This window comes from Kryptolebias marmoratus, linkage group LG1 (genome assembly GCF_001649575.2).
Source record: "Kryptolebias marmoratus isolate JLee-2015 linkage group LG1, ASM164957v2, whole genome shotgun sequence".
Lineage (NCBI taxonomy): Eukaryota > Metazoa > Chordata > Actinopteri > Cyprinodontiformes > Rivulidae > Kryptolebias > Kryptolebias marmoratus.
This window is the reverse complement of record NC_051430.1, coordinates 9,808,944-9,827,493: the sequence shown is the minus strand read 5'-3', so window position 1 is coordinate 9,827,493 and position 18,550 is coordinate 9,808,944. Positions and strand designations below refer to the sequence as shown.

Below are 18,550 nucleotides of genomic sequence, written 5' to 3'. Positions count from 1 at the left end.
GGGGGGGGGGGGGGGGGGGGGGGGGGGGGGGGGGGGGCTGAGTTAGGATTCATAGGCAGAACAAGCACTACCCCTTGTGGCCCAGCAGGCCCAGTGCACCACGTCTGAATGACACCTCCAGCTGCTTCTGGGCCCCTTCAGATACGTTAACCTTGTGATAACATGCTAATGCCTGATTAATGTTGCAGTAATTAGACACAGCTTTTCACACTCAGTTAAGAGGACATCCTCCAGCAATTAGCCCGAGCCGCTGAGAGATAATTTCAGAGAACACGGCGGAATCACGCTCCTCGGTTCGCCTCCGTTCCCACTTGGCAACATTACGGTTTATTTTCTCATTATTTCATTTAATCACTCGTTTGATGTTTTATACAGCTGCCACAAGTGATCTTTGATCCAATTAGGAAACGCTGATTGACGTGAGCCAAGGCCTGGCTTTCAGTGCGCCGCATTCAATTAGCTGCCGTGACCTTATCACAGGATCTGTGGAGGCTTCACAACTGAATACCACCAAGTCCAATAATTGCCCTTAAAATATACACTCCATGCAAGGTGCATCTCTGTGTGTGAGTGTGTGCTTGTGTAAATAAGTGTGTGAGCAGCATCTGTGTGCAGACATCTAACAATGAAGAATGAAGCCATTAGCGAGGCGAGGCCCCTGTGCTCAGCAGCCTCCACACTGCCCATTAATAATGCACTGCCAGGGAGTAGATGGTGCTTTGCTCAGATTAGTCCTGCATTAAGGACTCGTTTGCTATTTCTATTAGAGAAACATGTTGGTCTGTCTTGAGCAAGAGAGATCCGTCTGCTGGTAATTTCACTGTAAAAGCCAACACAAGTTCTTGTTTTTTCAAATTCCAAAAGTGATCGGTAACTTTGTATCGGCTCTTTTTCTAGTGATTACTGGAAATGTGAAAGTGCTAGCCATTATACCACATTATTGCATGAGATCATGCATGAAATTATTTTCAAGGTTTGACCAAAATGCTTATAACTCCATTGTTTCTCAACATAAGCTGATTTGAGTCTAAAACTGTGGCATGATGTGTATTCCTTCAAGAAATGCTGGGCCATTAATTTGGAATCTGCATTTATCTTGTAAATAAAAGCTCAAATGACCAAAACCCAGAATACAGTGCTCCGCCTGACATGCACTAAGTGATTATAGACCACTGCGTTCTCCAAGACCAGATAAATACATGCATTTATTGAAATGCACACTGACACTTCCTTTGTTGCATCTATGATTTAAGTGGAGGGTGTGAGTAATCTTTCCATTGTTTTGGCTAGAAGAAACATAATTCCAAGACACTGAAGGACAGTGAGGGTTGAACAGATACGAGTAAACAGTCTCTTGCGTTGATGACTCTCCTACAACATAGGCATGTTGAACATCACACACTTATTTCAGCTATGTTGTCACTCTTTCCATAACTTTAAGTGCTGATTTAAATAATGAATACAATTTTTTTATTGGACCACGACCTCCTGGATACTGGGACTCCTGTCAGTGTGTTGATATTGTATAGATCAGCCAAAAACATTTATTCTGGGATAAACACATTTAAAGGAGGTGCGGTTTTCTCTGACAAGGTGTGTGGGTCCACAGTGTGATTAGCCTCTCATTGTGTGTACTGTCTGGATCAATAACAACCTAATAACTAATCTGCATAACTGATGGCATCAGTAGGAAAACTCAGCTTTGATGAATGATTCTGACTCATCAAGTTTTAAAAACTGACACTGATTAGCAAACAAAAACTACAGTTTCTATTAGATATTTTTTAAACGAAAGTTTTAGTTCTTCCAGATTGCTTCATGTACAAAAAAAAACAATTGTGTGCAGCTAAAATATTTTTGTGTAAAATAAAACCAGATTTATACCGAAACAAACCAATGTCGCACTCAGAGAGCTGATGGTTTCTCTAAGATCGTATCACCAGGTTATCTAATCTGCTCACTGTTGACATCTTTCTCTCAGAGACGACAGCACCTCACAGGAGGAGAAGCTGTGTGAACTTCCTGTTGTAGTTTTCAATGTCTGCCACCAGAGGGCACTGTAAATCAGGAGAAATGAAAGGCTTCTTCATTGACAGATTATCAGTTACAAACAAACACAAACTGATTATAAATCAATGAGCCTACACAACACAGTTATATAAACAAACACCGTTTGCATGTTTTATATCTGCTTATTTATGTTTTTAGGTTCTTCTTAAAAGTTCTTTAATCATTCCTGAAGTCATTTTCCAGTGTTCCAAGTGTCACACTGAAATGTAAATATGCAATAAAGAAAATCACTTTATCCAATTTTTTAAAGTGATTGTCTTTGTTTTAAAAGGATGTTTTTGATGAGCTGCTTTATACACAGATTGTGCAATAGGTTTACAGTAATAGGCCATATAAATCAAACCTAATACAAAAGTCTAAAACAAAAAGGAAATAATGTTCATCTGTATAATAGGTACCTAAATGTCTAGCTCGGGGACACTGGAGATCACATGGCACAGCCATGTTTCTGTCTGTAAAAACTTATTGCGTTTGAGATAAGCGGTGATAAGGGGTGAAGTCGGTCCTGTTGTTTAGATCATTTTCTTGTTGAAGTCGTCTCCTGACTGCTTCTGATGTGGGTATGCAAGGGAAAAGTGACGATATATCAAGAGAGACAAGGGTTTCTCCTGGAGCTAGCTTCAAATGTTGAACCTTGTTAGCAAAATCAATAGCATTCCACCAAGAGGAGCTGAAATACCAGCAAGATGTTTTGCAATGTTATATATCACTGAGTTTGCGCTGCTGACGATGGGTCTGAGTGGGACTCCTTCCTTGTGTAGTTTGGGAAGTCCATATAAACATGGAGCGGCTTCTCCTGGGGACAATCTGTAGTAAAATGATTGACTCTGTCCTCTTCCAGTTTCTGCAGCTAGTCCGTGACCTTCTTTTTGTAGGTGCTGGTTGTGTCCCAATTCAGGGTCTCATATGTGGCGCTGTCGCTCAGTAATGTGGATATTTTGTTCAGACGTGTTGAGGACCTAATGACCCTCGGGTGGGAGGGGAATTTAGCTTGCGTAAACAGAGTACTTTCTCGAGTTCTGAACTGATGAAGCTTTTCTGATGGGAAGTGAAACGTCTTCATCTACATCGGCGGTGTCCAATCCTGGTCCTCGAGGGCCACTGTCCTGCATGTTTTAGTTGACTCTCTGCTCTTCATTGGGTCCTCAAGTTCGGCAGAAGCCTGTTAATCACTCAGTCATTCAAATCATGTGCGAAAGCAGAGAAACAACTAAAACATGCAGGATAGAGACCCTCCAGGACCAGCATTGTACACCACCAGTCTACAGACCAGAAGCCCAGTTGCTTTGTTTTATTTATTTTTCTGAATTCATTATTGGGATAGATTTAGGAAACTGAAGGTGGAGATCCAAGGTGTTTAATTTCTCTTGCAGGTGGATGTAAACACTGCAGGTGCAAATCAGAGGATGGGGTGTTTCTCAGTAACACCTGCATCTGCTGAAATTCATGAAGGCTCTTGTGGCTGTAGGGGCACCTGGTGGTTTCACAACCACTCTGTATTTACTCCCAGATACTATTAATGACAAAGAGAGGACACTGGCATAGTTTTAGAAACACACCTACATAGATTTTAACTCATTTAAAGTGACACAAATGCAGAAAATAAGAAGTTGTTTGGGTTTCTGTGCACATCTGACTTCAACGTTGTGCTTTCTCCTAGTTCTCACCAGTGCAAATGTGGAACTTTAAAAACTCTTCTCTCTTCAGCAGACTTTATAAATGTCTAAGAACTTCAGGACTTCATGTCAGACAGAAACATGCAGCTCTCGGATCAGCTGCTCAGGCTTAAAACCCCTTGCCTTACAAAGTAGCTGATCTGAGTGTAAATGTCAAAGCCCAGCTGAGTTACAAATTAATTTTTCGTTTATTCCGTTTGTGAACGTGATGTAACATTTCCAGGCTTGAGATAAGTCGATGATGTCCCTTCTGGTAATGAAAGTGGAGCCGCGCCAACCTGACGTCGCCCCTCCTACGTCAGCTGACGGCGTTCGCGACTCCGTGTTTGCAGGAAGTGGCTTCGTTTGGGCTGAAGCTGGCTGGAACATGAGGAGGAGACGCTGTTTCACCCAGAACAGCCGGGACCGTCTTATTGAGCGTTTGATGGTGAGCTAACAGGAATGGGTTTTATCAGCTGAACGGCACCGGTGTTAGTCCGAGCGGAGGACTTCCGGTGTGTGTGTCTCTCTCTCTCTCCCCCCGGACTCTGCAGCTAATGCTAACAGCCTGTTAGCTTGGTGTTTCTCGTGAACAAAGTTAGCCGTGTTGTTGATATTCAGGGCCAGTTTGCAGCGTCGTGGAAAAAAAAACTTTTGCAGCATTGATATTTAACAGGTGGATGTATTCCCACGTCCTGTCCGGCTCGTCCCAAACCAGGGGCGGCTAGCAGTGAAATGCTACATCGTCCGGCGAGCTCAGAAAACACCCAGCTTACCTCACCAGGTTTTTCTTTCTGTTTTAAATGGTCAGTACCTTTTTATGCCAAGGTTCACCTCTGTCCCAACGCTGTTTAGTTTATTAATGTAAAGAGTAACAACGTCACTTAACGAGTCCAGCTCAGAAAGTCAACATTTACACCATATTTTAATTTAAAATCTACTAAAACTGGGTGTTTATGTAATGAAAACTCAAATATCAGCTGCATGGTTTGGAAAGCTGGTGTTCTCTTGTAAAGCCCGAATGCTTGCTAATGTAGAAACAAAAAACAAACTGGGCTTTTAAAAAATCCACCTTTAAACCTGGAAACTTTTTTCCTGAATGCCCCAGTGGACTTCACTTTTGTCGCCACATTCGTCTCATGAATCTGAAACGGTGTGATCAGACTCCCACAAAAAGCTAAGGAAGAGGAGTGTCTCGTTCAGGTCTTATCTCTCCTAACTTGTTTTCTGTCCCCTTGTCAGGACTGAGCACAGCGGGAAATGGACAGCTGCAGAGGAGGACGACCGTGGGGGAAGCTGGTCAAAGTGGACTCCACTGAAACTGTTCTGCTTTTCAACAGAGAGTGCACAGTCGGGAGAAAGAAAGGTGGGATAGGTTGGGCGTTTTACCCCAGAAAACGACAGCGCTTTGCCATCCACCGGCTGTTGTTTAATGTATATATATATATACATTAAAAATTGTCCTGAAAGTTGAAATCTTTCCGAACAAAAGACAACCCTGTCAGTAGTGTAGACATTTCTGTCAGCGTCTGGAGCCTTTTACAACCTCCCCCTTAAAAACACAAAGCCTTCTTTAGTGCACCAAACTTAGACAGCCCCTTGTGATGGGAACAAAAGACGCCTATTGACGACATGTGTGCAGAATATTAAGTAGAGGGTTTTTTTTTACTTTAGAAGAGGTTAGGGCTATATATCCCCCTGTGTCTGCTTTGTTGTTGGGAGCTTTTGTGAATCTACTTTTTTTTTTTTTTTTACATTGCAAAGCCACTGGGCTTTGCATCACTTAATAGGTTAGCTTATGTCTGGGTAATGAATGATTCAAGAGTGTCAGCAGCTCAGTTTTGTTTTGTGGAGGGAGATTTTGAATTACGTTGCCACGTCGGCCAAAAATTTTGTTAAAGGTTTAACGAAGAAAAACGTTAAATGGGAGCATCTAAAACCCACAAAGACTTTAAAAGCAGAAAATGAGTGCATGGTTTAAAAACGATTCTTCGCTGTGTGTTTATGGTGGGATTGTTGTTTTTTTTTTTTTACTTTATTTTAATTAAATTCTCTTTTGTAGGTTGTCATTTGTCCTTTCCAGCCAGTAAGCTCGTCTCAGGGGACCACTGCAAGATAGTGAAAGATGAAAGCTCCGGGCTGGTGTGGCTTGAAGACATGAGGTACTGTCACCTGAGCGCTCCTCATGAAAACTTTAGCTGCTGTGCAAAACTGCTTTTTTTTTTTAAGCTTGTTCCTCCATTATTGAGCTGTATATTGTCCAAGTGCCTTGGCTATCAGTTTATTTAAAATCAAAGGAAAAGGACAAGGAAATAAAAGATTAATGTACTTTAAAAGACGGTGCTTTGACCTTTGGAGTTGCTTAGATTTGACTTCAATTTGATTTGACCTTTGTCTTTTTTCCAAGTTTACATGTTTGTGTTATATTGAAACATTTTAATCGTTTCTCTGCAGCACTAATGGCACCGTGATCAATATGTCCAAACTGGTCAAGAAGCAAAGTCACATGCTGCAAAATGGTGACATCATCTACTTTGTGTACAGAAAGAGTGAGCCAGAACAAAGTGAGTTGTTGGTTTTGTGAACCATAAGAACGATTGTTTATATCAGTTTGAATAGAAATCACAGACGGCATGTTTTTTTTTCTGTCACTCTGTAGACATTGCCTATGTTTACCACTCTGTCCAAATGGAGCAAGGTGTTACCAACCTGCCACCGCTTACCAGCTATGGTAAGTCAAATGCAACCACGCGTCTTCCATCTTTTAATTCTGTGTCGCCACAAGCGATTTCTTATCCTGTGTTTAAACCTCAGAAACGGGAAGGCCGTCCCACAGTTCCTCGCCTGTCTCAGCATCAGAGATGTGCCTCTCTGTGGAGCCTGTAATGCTAACCAAGGCTCCTCTGGATCCAGCCCAGGAGGACGCTCAGCCTTCCACTTCTGCTTCACTCTTCTGTATCGAGAGCCCTTCGTCCTCTGTTCCCGTGGCTGCAGCAGCTTCTTCGGCCTCCGGTAACACACACATAGACAGGGTTTTAAGTTTTTCTTCACACTCGTGACTGCAGGAGATTCTCTTTGTGAGCTGACCCCTCACAACTGGAAAATACTGGAGTGGTCTTTGAGTGGGGCGTACAGGAGACGTGACATTAGTGCTGGGCGATATAACGATACATATCGTGGGGACGATAGAAAAGTGTCTATTGTGATATATTTTCTTCTATAGTTTCTATCGTCTCTATCGTTTCTATCATAATTGTATCAATGATTCATGTAAATATTTCATAACGTAGGCTATGACGAATGTATTAGTGTTGTCACTTTGCATACATTCAGTTTATATAAGTGATAAATAAGAAGAAAAAAATAACTATTTTGCAAAGCGCCTCCGTTTTGCGACATGACGCTGCTTTAGGTGTGGGTTTGCGACATGCTTTACGGCAGCGGCTTTCTGTGCGGCGCAGTGTTTTCATCATGAGTGCTGAAAGATGGAGACGCGTGAAGTATCAAACCCGGGGTCGCAACAAGTAGAGACAGCTAGCAGGCAGCCCAAGAAGAAAAACTTTTACAAAAATGAGGGGGGACGTCTGTGATTTGGTTCAAGAAGTCCGACACGGAGCAGAAAAAGGTAATATGCTAACTCTGCTAATGCTAACGCTAACTCTGCTATTAGACTGTTTTCTCAGCTGACGCCAACACAACAAATCTCTTCTATCACTTAAAGAAGAACCACGAAAAAGAATATTTAACCATCCAAAAAGTGCAAGGTCAAGAAAGTTGAAAAAGAGCCGGGGAAAGTTGCGAAAAGTGAAACTATAGCCGGCCGAAGATGATGGAGTCTGTTGTCATTTGATACTGTTACGTCGTAACAGGTACATATATATTGCTGCACTAAAATGCAGCAGATCTCATTTGTGAAGTTCAGTTAAATGTCACTTAGAAATAAAGCTTGAAAAAAGTAAGAAATTAGATTATTTTTTCATATTTTCAGAGAATAACTGACAACGTACGTAATTGGGGTATATCGTGATATATATTGTTATCGTGATATAAAATTATCCATATCGTGATATAGGATTTTTTTCCATATCGCCCAGCACTATGTGACATGTTGCAAAAAGTAGACTGTTAATACCGTAGTTTTATTGAAGCCCTTTGAGTGTGGCGGATGAGGTGTTTGACTTTGTCTGTAATGACTACAGGTTTTTTTACTATCATTATCGCACACTAATTGATGTGCCTGCAATAACACCCCGTGGTGCTATAAAGAGCACCGAATGTAAACACACTCGTAAGTCAAACATTTTCCAAACAGCAACTCTGTCATCATTAGCAGACAGCCTAAATTCATTTATGCTGCATAAATAATAGTGGGGGCTCGATCCACAAAACTCATTGTTCCGTACAGATTTAGTTTATGGGGGTCATGGTGTTTAGTTAACTTTTGTTTTTTTATCTCTGATTTTTCTTTCTTGCTTTGTAAACACCAGAAACACCTATCAATAACTGATAATCCACCATTTAGACTTTTTAAAAATATATTTGTCCCAGAGGTCATTAATGACAAATGCAGAGTTGGTACCAGTTAAAGGCCAAGTTTCTTTTTACCCATCTTGAATTTTGACTGTATTTAAGCACCAAACATCAGAGATGCAAACCTTTTTTTTTCTTTGGTTTATCTCTCCACTTACTGATGTTTAGTTTGTCTTTTCTGACAGAATAAAGGAAAAGACAGAGAGCTTTTCTCATTTTTGGATATTAGAATGAGCAGTTTAAGTGTTAACTATATTTCTGGTCCAATTCTGTTCTCGCTTTGTGTTTTTAGGCCATGCTGCAGATGCTGCCTCCGCACTAGAAAAAGACACAGATAACCTGGAGCCAGAAAGCAAAAGGAGGAAAACTCATGATGGTTGGTTTTATTTTATTTATGTAATTTTTTTTAGTTGGCATTTGTTTCTTTTTTTTTGTTGTTGTTGTTCTTTTGTTCTAGTCCTTCAAAACTTACTCCACACCTCGTCTGAAAGGTTTTCTAAATAAAAACCAGTCTGCTTCAAAGGTTAGGCTCAGTGTAGGGTGACAAGTATAGTTAGTTTTGTTTGTTTTTTTTACAGATAAAGGAAGTGACGTGGGTTCGCCCCACACCTCCAGTACAGAGGTGTCAGGTTCTGCTCAGGGAGCTCCCGAGGGTGTTTTGTCCAAACCGGCAGTGGAAGGGACTAAAACGGACAAGATGGAGGAATCCCTGACCTGTGTTATTTGCCAGGACCTACTTCATGACTGCATCAGGTGAGATCTTTGAGGCCGGGGGATTAGCATAGATATCAGAGTTGCAGTGTATGCTGTAACCCTTTTTCTGTTCACCGGTGAGTCACTCGACATGCACTTGTTATGTCCCCGGTTGTTGAATTCTGAGTCCTCTGTTTCTGCTCAAGCCTGCAGCCTTGCATGCACGTTTTCTGTGCTGCCTGCTACTCGGGTTGGATGGAGCGCTCCTCCCTTTGCCCCACCTGCCGCTGCCCCGTGGAGAGAATCTGTAAAAACCATATCCTCAACAACCTAGTGGAGGCCTACCTCATCCAGCACCCAGGTTTGCACTCATACGGAGCATACCGACAGCCAAAGTACTCACAAGTCTGACATGACAGGAATAAAAAACACGCTAAGCTAAATGCTTTCGATAAAAGAAATGGCACACGCAAACGGTGTCTCTTTGTGTCCAACAGAAAAGTGTCGCAGCAAGGAGGATCTGAAGAGCATGGACAGCCGAAACAAGATAACTCAGGACATGTTGCAGCCAAAAGTTGAGCGCTCTTACTCTGATGAGGAGGGCAGTTCGGATTACCTCTTGGAGCTGTCCGACAACGACAGTGACTCCTCAGACATCAGGCAATATAACCTACCTCGCTTTTTCTGCAAATTAGACTGTTTCTCATTATTTTGTATTAAAGGCACTCTTTGCATGAAATCCAACATAAAAAGGTCATCATGAGCTGTATCAAACGGTGCAGTTTAAAAGCGTTCACTCCAGTGGTTTTCCAATAGACTAAAAGCAATTCCCAAATGGGTTTACACTGGTTTTCAGTGTAAACGAAGCATTCTGCTGAATACGACACAAACCCTGTGGAAGCTTGAGTCACATGATTAACCCACATTAGGCTGGTCCTAGTCTGTGTAGGTAAACAAATGGGACCGGTAGGTTTATCGATTTGACCTGTTTTCAGTCACTTTGGTTGTTTCGGTATGTAAACAAACGCAGGTGATAGTTGGCATCCGATCGCAAATTTCGCTTACAATTTTTATAATTTGACGACATCGATATGAGAAATATTGTGTAGATCTTGTCTTACTTTGTGAGGGTTCTTTGCAATGAGTGTCTTTCATTGAGGTTTTGATGCAAAACTAATATGGAAGTTAGTTTATTAAAAACAAAGCAAACACATACTTTTTTTTGCATAAATGTAGGTTATGGTTTCAGTCTGTAGTGAAGTTGATGCAAAAGCTTCACACAGCACAGCAACCTTTTACATTCTGATAAATTCAGAAGTGTTTTCCAAAGCCTCTCATTACTGCAGTGACTGAACTGGGTAGATCAACTTGTGTTTTAATTACACCCAAGTTTGTGTCCAGAGAACGGCTCTGCGATCGCGAACACCTGGTTTTAGTTTTTACTCATTCACCACCATCTGCTTTGCAACGTGAGCTGCAAGTAAACTTTTCACACTTAAACAGGGCGAAAAGTAAAAGGCAAACAGTCAAAAACAGCCTGCGAATTGGCTATTTTTTATGTTTCAGTAGTGCTGAAGTTAGTCTTTGACAGGTTTGTGGTGCCTGGTCCTGAATGTGAGAATATTCCTTCCAGTCTGAAGCCAACAGCATAATTTTGACAATTTAAAATCTCTTGTCTTCATTCTCCTGGAAATCTTTGTTTGACACTTAATCAGCTTGAAAGTGGTAGATCTCCAGCATCAACAGATCAAGACTTTATTAATTTAACCACCTTTTAGGACACTGAAGTAAACTGGATTTGAGAATAAAATCCCCATGTGACTTTCTTTTGTCCTTTTCGTCCCCAGTCAGCCTCTTGTGATGTGCAGACAGTGTCCTGGCTACATAGGGGATGTGAGCCAAGTGCTGTTCGCCACAAGCTCCAACTACTGGTTCTCTGGCCTTCCAACTCTATCGACTGTACCTCCACCACCCAAACCACCAAGTGAAGAGGGAGCAGCGAAGCCAACAGGAGAACAACCCTCAACGTCCTCTGATCATACCTCAGGTGAGTGTAAGATTTCTGACGTCAAATCTGCGTTGATGTTCAGTCCAGCAAATTCCGTCGCCAAACTTTGAAGAAATCGCATGTTTTATAAAGAGCAGAAGATTGACGTGTCTTTGTGCTCGTCTGGAATGCTCTTCTGCCTCTGCCCCATCAGCAGCACCTCAGGAGTACCACTGTCCCCCTCAGGGCTTCCATCTCATCTGCACCTGCTGCCTCCAGCCGATGCCAGACAGACTGGCCGAGCAGAGCGGCCAGCAGGTTGTTGCTCAACAGTGTGAGTGCTCCAAACACTACACTAGGATTCACAAGCCTATATATAACAACACTGTAATGGGAATGGCGTTAAAATGACTTCACTCACCACTGTGTGACATTTTTTATCACTAAAAACTAATTGAACGAGTTACTTTGAGGAAACGGATCCGATGGTTAAAGTAAAACTCTGCTAGGTGTTTACGTGTTGTTTTGTTGACAGGTACGTTGTGCCAGCGACCTTTCTGTCATATGTACTGGGGTTGCCAGAGGATTGGCTGTCAAGGTTGTTTGGCTCGATTTAGCGGTAGGTATTCATTTAAACCGAACAGGTACTGGCTCATGCAAAAGAATGTTTAAACAAAGTATCTGTGTTTCTCTTGGTGGTTGTTCTTACATCTCCTTGCACTTAAGGCACATGTTTATTATTGGCACTAAAGCGAGGCTTGTCGTCTTTCACCGGTAACAAATATACAACAGTCATTTTTGACATTATGACCTTAATTGAGGTCTCCCATATGCTGCCAAAACAGCTTTTACCTGTCAAAGTGCTGGACTCCACTAACAGTCTGAAGGTCTGTGATGGTATCTAGCAACAAGTCCTCTGTAGCAGGTCTTGTAGGTCCTGGAAGTACATTTAAGAGCACAGAGAGGAGTCCTGACTGGTTTATAAAACAATATAATGTAAACAGTGCATCACAACTGCAATGTGAGCTTCAGTTGGTCTCCTAGTGGGTCAGGCAACACGGGTCGACCCTTGTGTGTCATGCAGGAATAAACCTTGACCACTAGTGACCTAGCCATTGGTTCGCTGGTTTTAATCTTATTTTCAGTAGGTCCTGATCACTCCAGACCAGGAACCGCCCACTGGCTTGTTAAGTTTTCACGACTCAGCCTTTTTAAGTCATTTGGTTGTTGTCAAAGTCCCTCAAAGGACAGCTTGTCCACTTGCTGCCTGATTTTTCTCTCTCACTGCCATGTACAGATGTAACAAAGGTTTTTCACTTCATCAGGGGTCTGACTGGTTGGTGTGGCTTTAACAAGCAATGTCGCTGCGCCCTATCAGCTGTAGTGATAAAATAGTATTTTATAAAAAGCAGATTTGCATTATGGCTTTTATTTAGGTTTGGTGTGATAATAATAAACTTTGACTAAAGTTAGTAGACCTCTTGTTTTTATGAACCACAACAATTTGTTACAGTAATCCTAAACAATCCAGCAGTGGATTGCTGACTTTTTTAATGTTATCTTCAAAATGTATTGCAGCTAAAGTGCATTGTTGTTTGTTTTCAGAGCTCAATTTGACTGACAAGTGCCTGGATGGTGTACTGAACAACAACAATTATGAGTCGGAGATCCTTCAGGTAAGACGTGCTGTGTCATTATTTTAAGATTCTGCTCTTTTTTTTTCCTCTTCCCGGTTTGTTGATGTGTGCTCATTGTTTAATGTTTAATGCAACACATTATTTATATGCTGAATTTTGTTTTGCACAGTTTTATGTTTCCATTCTTCCACCAGACTTATCTGTCCTCCAGAGGAAAATCATGGAAAGATCTGCTCCAGGAGTCTTTGCGAGGTTTACAGCTGGGAAACTACTTCCTGACAGGTGAACCCTTGTTATATTCCTCCTGACCTGTGTTGTGCATACATGTATGCTATTTTTTTCAACATCACTGATGCACTCAAAAACCGACAGTTTTATGTGGAAAGAGAGGGGAGTAACTCTTGTCTTGTTCGACCGTATCTCGGGTCAGATTATCGCATCTCTGCGAACACCATCCTGTGCTTCTGCTGCGGTCTGCGAGCCTTCAAGGAGCTGGCTTACAAATACCGGCAGAATATCCCTCCATCTGAGCTGCCAGGTTAGACTACACATTTCCTAAAGTCTAGCCACAGTGTTAAAGGTGTTGCAGCTGTATTTTTTCGGTGTCACCCCGACATTCGTCACACCTTTTTGTTTGGTGTTTTGCCCTCAGCTGCAGTAACGTCTCGTCCCGACTGTTACTGGGGACGCAACTGTCGCACGCAGGTGAAGGCACATCATGCAATGTAAGTCTTACTGGATGCAAAACGTGCCCTAACACTCATTTTGTAGCTGCTCTCTGCAGTGATTTTATGACATTCTCACTTTCCGCAAACGGTGAAGAAGTAAATGTATTACTTATGCTCCTTTCCAGTAGATTAAGACTATTAGTATTATTTCATCTTAAAAATGATTCTGACCAACAAAAAGTGCAAACTAAGTAGTTGTAAATATAAATATTAAACAAACACATTGTCATGGTTCGACGAATAATGTATGTGCATTTGATTTCAGACTTTTAGGCATTTGTCAACACTTTGAAAAGCCACAACTTGGATTGATAAGTGTCTTTAAATCTGTTATAAATGGCCCTGGTGCTACTCCAGTCAACCATGACAAATGTGACACATCCAAGTTTTGGGTCTCTGCATGGTTTTCACCTTTTTTACCACTAGGAGGAGTCCTTTTATAAATTAGGTTCCGCAGTTCTTTCTGCCTAACACAGGGGTGTCCAATCGTGGTCCTGGAGGGCCACTATCCTGCATACAGCACCACACCACTTTATTTCTTTAACAGCTAAACAAAGTGCTGTGGAAAAACAATGGAAGACAGAACAGTAATAAAGCATCTATAAGGTGATATAAAGGAGCTATAGAACATTTTAAAGTGGTACAAGGTTAAAAGTCTTAAAAACAAATAAAAGAATTTTGAAATGCATTCAAAGCTGCACGGGAAGCCAGTGAAGGGAGGCTTAAATCAGAGTTATGTGCATGTTTCAGGTGTGACACGCCTGATTTGAATAACTGAGTGATTAACAGACTCCTTCAGAGCGTAAAGACCTGCAGAAGAGCATTGAAACGTCTAAAACACGCAGGAGAGTGGCCCTCCAGGACCATGACTGGGCACCACTGGCCTAACATCTGAGAATTTGCACAAGTTGTTTTAAGTCATCTCTTTTGCTTTTGTGCTTGAACGTCCAAAACATTGATGGGTTTTTTTTTGTTTTGTTTTTTTCCTAATTTCAGGAAATTCAACCACATTTGTGAGCAGACACGTTTCAAGAGCTGAAAGGAGCGGGTTGCTCGTTTCTCCCTTTTGTGTCAAATGTAGATAAATCAGCATCTTGTGCATTGGGAGAAAAACAATCTTAAGTTTTGTTTTGTCTATTATAGCCTTATGCAATAACCCTATGCACATATTACTGTCAGTGTCCAATTACAATAGTGGTCAGGGTCTCTTTTAATGCAGGTGCCTGTGAATTAATGCTATGCATATTTGATAATAACTTAAGTCTTTGGATAGAACACAGATCATGTTGTGCGAACAGCAACAGCTGTTATCTCAGTCATTTGCCGTTTTCTGTCATATAGATTAATCAGGTAAACCACTTTTTAATGAAGCAGGTGAATTATGTGCATCTGCTGGGAAATGGCCCAAAGTGCTTCCTGATAAGTCTGTTCACCAGGCTCTTTGACTATGTACTCTTCTTTTATGGTAATGCTTAAAGTACCTCATGCAGATTTACTGTCTTTGTTTTAACGGTGTCATTATCTCCTGAGTTTAAAATTCAGGGCCTTCTACAACGTACTGCAGATTAAGAAACCTGTAGAATATAGGCAGAGTAACAGTGATTATTCGTGTTAGGAAAAAAAAAATTTGTTTTACCGTTTTGAGCCAAGACGTGTTATCAAGCTGCTCCCAAGCACCAGACTGCTAACTTTAACCAGTGCCACCGCTGAGGGATGATTTTTTTTTTGTTTAACCCAGAGCATTACAGTGTTCCCAGGCAAGAGCAAAAAGCTGCGTCAAAGCCCCCCACTCACATACGGGGTCAGATTTGTAATCCCATGTGATATTTGTATAGGATTTCATGTCTGTGGGAAGGGGATCAATGTGTTGTAATGCTGTCAGAAGGCAGAAGGGGGCCTCTGCTCTGTGCTTTGTTCTGGATAATCATCTCCAAGGTGATTGAACATAGCGGAAAAGGGACACTTTCCTATGGCCCCCGTGGTAAGGGCTAATCTGTGATGAAATGCACAGCTGTCCCGTGTGGGCTCGGCGGAGGTAAAGGGTGCACTCAAAGCAACCACTAAACGTTTCAGTGACACAGGTCAGAGAAAACTCAACTAACTTAAAGAGTGATGCTGATGCAGCAGTATGTTCTGTGATCCACTTTCCGCTTACCTCAACCGCTCGGCGTCTTTTGTTTTTCTTCAGAGTTTCTATTTCTCAGGTACACAAAGCTGCTGTCGTATTTTACTTGCAGGCCGGCCGCATCTAGCGGTAGAAGGTTTGATGTAAAAAAAAACTGAAAAGCAGCGAGTGTTAAAAAAGCACTGACCTCAAGGCTGTCGCCACCTATGTTTCAAAAAGATCTAAATCTGATTATTAATGTTGTAAAAATTAGACAAATCAATTTGTATATTTGTTTTCTTTGTCCTAATAAAGTTACAACTTCTAGAGAATAGTTTGAGGCCTTATATATTAAAATAATATGATGTATTGTAGTAATCTATAATAAACATTTATAGAGTCTGTTATAAATGCTGGTGGATGTGAAGCGGAAGTTAGTAAAGCAGGCCGTAGCAGGTATCTAGTACATTCTGTGCAATTATATCTTTTAATATAGTTTTAGTGTTATTGATTTGGAGGAATATTGAGTTAGTACAAGATTTGCACATATTTGTGTCACATTTAAGGCTTTCTTGTCAGCATTAAGTTCATCAATGGAAATCCTGTGCAGAGTATGCAATGGAATCATATGAAGAGATGCATTCCATAATAAGATATTTATGATAAGGGAAAAAAAAATCAAGAGGGATAAAGAAAGTTCTTGATAATCGTCACTTTTGATACATTTATCTGTATTGGTAATTTTTAAAATAGTAAATAGCAGTCTATTAGTTTTTATTTGTTTGGAAAAAAGAATTGTGAATGGCCACTTTTATTTTTGGTCTCCCCCCCCTCTCAAGTTTCTTACTCAATTTGTGGTGTAAGCATGGTGATGGATTGTTTCCAATATTTCTTTTTTTTTTTTTTAACTTTCATTCATGCTGGGTTTGTGTAGGCATTCCATAGCAGCTCAGCACAAGCTTGATCGNCACCCCCCACCAACAAGTTTTAATTATTTTCTACAGGAAATCTGGTCACCCTAAGCTGACAGCAGTCCCAGGCCACTCCAATCAGGAACTGGCATTAAAGGCTTTGCTGGAGCACTTTGCTTTCTTTCCTGGAGCGATGCGTGTGTTTGGGGGTTTTCACTGTTCTATACCAAGGTTTATATGTTTGCTCACCTTTTCTGCAAAAGTTTGGACTGAGCTGCTCAGGAGTAAAGAGGAAAAAAAACAATTTCATTCTACCTCATCTCAGCTTTCTAGAATTAGGGACTGAGGGGTAATCAGTCACATGCAGATCAGACAGAAAATAAATAGATCAACTGCACTTGCATTCTTAATAAGTGTGACAGAACGCCGAACTAACGCCTGGAAAGTTTGTATTCAATGCACTATTTTAGAACTTAATCTAGATAATCAATTTTAGCACGAAGCACATGCAGAACTTAGTCATGGAGATTTAACATTTTTATTATGTTTTAGCAGTACTAACATTGTATTAGAAATGCATATGGTTTCAGTTTGCCTGTTTATTTAACTATAATAAAATACTGATACACCTGAAAGCAAATCTGGTTTGTTTTTTGTCAGCAGCTGAAAGTACCAGAGTTGGGTTTTTTTCCTTGATTATTTCACTTAGATTTTATTTTATACTCCCAACTTTGTGTATGTACAAGAAACTTTATATGGACAAACATTTGAATTATTCCTGGAGTGAAAAAAAAAAAATCCTGAGTAGACGTATGAAGGACCTGCATATTTAATTATTTTTGTTAAAGTAAAGACACAAAGTGTTTTGATAGTCTTTATTGAAACTTGATAATCCATAACTTTAAATGCTATTGTGTTACCATACTACCTAATTGTGTATATTAATACTTTAAATTTCCCTTTTATAATCCATTACTGATCTTAGAAGTACATAAAATGTTTTAACATTGATATGAATGAATGAACTATGTTCTACATAATACTTTTGAGTAACTAGACACTGTATAATCCTTTGTAGGCTTGGGCCAAAGAAACAACTACATGAAGAACCACAAAAGAAGAGCCACAAGCAGCATAATTCAACACTGACAGTAATATTGAAAAGCAAAGTGCAACAGCTAGCTAGTGTGATGAAACTAAATCGAACATTAAACTATTCAGGACATCTGGTTAAAAAGGTGCTCTAACAATTGCAGTGATGGTGCAGTTTTTCCAAAACAATAAAAATGAAAAGAAAGGCAAAGTGTTCTTTCTTTGAGCGGAGTACAGCAGTCAGTGCCTTGGTATAAAAAAAGCAGCATATACTTTGTCCTTGAGCAATTTTATAAAAACTGTAAAATAAGATTGTTCCGACAGAAATCTAGTGAGAACGAAGAAATAAATCTATAAAGTTGATTTCAGGAAAGAGAACAGTTACTTTTTTTTTAAACAATGACACTAAAAGTTGAGAAGTAAAGAACTGGCCCAGTAGTCTCCCTTCCTCATCACTGTCACATCTGGTTTGTGACAGAGCACAGCCCCGCAGACAGACTGACAGACGGCTGGCTGCCGTTCGCTGCATGTGACTCAGTAAATGTACTGAACGAGTGTGGACCAACCCCTCCAGACACCTGGCTCCCCCAAGGCCTCCACTCTGGTCTGGCCCTTTTGGGGCTGATGCTTCCAGTAGGAGGCCTCTTGCTCTCATATGGCCCCCTAACCAGTCCGTTCTGCACAGCGGAGGCCGGGGTCAGGTCCAGGTGTTCAGCGGAGACGAGAGGCTGCCGGTCCTCCTCTTCAGATATAGCAAACACTGGAACACTGACGTGATCCCCCTCGCCTGGAAATTCACGACTCTTTGCAGCCTGGCCGCTCTCGATCTGGCACTGGGTGGAGGAGGAAGAGCCAGAGCTGGGCTCCAGTGGCGGGCCTGGAGTCACCCCCGGCCCCTTCGACGGGTCTTTCGTCTCTGAGAGGAGGCCGAAACAAGGCCCCGTGAATCGCGAGCGACGCAAGTTGCTGGTGGAGTTGAGACGCCGCTGCCTTTGTGCGTGCTGCGTAAGAGGGTAGGAGGCATTGCTGATGGACGAATCCGAAAACGTACTCGGGTCTGCCTGGGCCTCCAGGTGAACGTCAGAAAAGACCTTCCTGCTGTTGTTCTCTCTGCAGTCAGCCGCCAAACTGGGTGGAGCCTAA

General features: G+C 41.4%; 2 protein-coding genes across 8 annotated transcripts in view; one reads left to right on the top strand and one right to left on the bottom strand.

The window, feature by feature from the left end:
• The first annotated feature begins 4,023 nt into the window (after window positions 1-4,023).
• Window positions 4,024-17,653, top strand: chfr (checkpoint with forkhead and ring finger domains, E3 ubiquitin protein ligase). Of its 4 annotated transcripts, none has more exons than XM_017414637.3 (18): window positions 4,024-4,173; window positions 4,968-5,091; window positions 5,788-5,887; window positions 6,180-6,289; window positions 6,385-6,456; window positions 6,540-6,737; window positions 8,548-8,631; window positions 8,834-9,008; window positions 9,155-9,309; window positions 9,446-9,608; window positions 10,796-10,995; window positions 11,153-11,269; window positions 11,471-11,554; window positions 12,541-12,611; window positions 12,767-12,854; window positions 13,003-13,110; window positions 13,225-13,297; window positions 17,394-17,653. In XM_017414637.3, the coding sequence occupies exons 2-18, from the start codon at window positions 4,986-4,988 to the stop codon at window positions 17,560-17,562; spliced, it is 2,073 nt and encodes a 690-aa protein (XP_017270126.1). In that variant the 5' UTR covers window positions 4,024-4,173; window positions 4,968-4,985; the 3' UTR covers window positions 17,563-17,653. The 4 variants fall into 4 exon arrangements, with proteins under 4 accessions (XP_017270126.1, XP_017270125.1, XP_017270128.1 ...); XM_017414636.3 differs by having other exon boundaries at window positions 11,150-11,269; XM_017414639.3 differs by lacking the exon at window positions 17,394-17,653 and adding an exon at window positions 14,297-16,950.
• si:dkey-112e17.1 overlaps window positions 17,177-18,550 on the bottom strand; it is a 27,711-nt gene continuing 26,337 nt past the window's right edge. For all 4 annotated transcript variants that reach the window (XM_037975197.1, XM_037975194.1, XM_037975203.1 and 1 more), the window contains exon 7: window positions 17,177-18,546. In XM_037975197.1, coding sequence (XP_037831125.1) covers window positions 17,866-18,546 — 681 coding nt within the window. In that variant the 3' untranslated portion in view covers window positions 17,177-17,865. The remainder of the gene's footprint in view (window positions 18,547-18,550) is intronic.

Excerpts from the sequence above, each read along its gene's own strand:
- chfr (XM_017414636.3), top strand. The coding sequence starts at position 4,986 with ATGGACAGCTGCAGAGGAGGACGACCGTGGGGGAAGCTGGTCAAAGTG. Across the intron at positions 6,457-6,539 it reads GCCACCGCTTACCAGCTATG|AAACGGGAAGGCCGTCCCAC; the intron begins GTAAGTCAAATG and ends TTTAAACCTCAG. Across the intron at positions 11,270-11,470 it reads GCAGGTTGTTGCTCAACAGT|GTACGTTGTGCCAGCGACCT; the intron begins GTGAGTGCTCCA and ends TTTTGTTGACAG.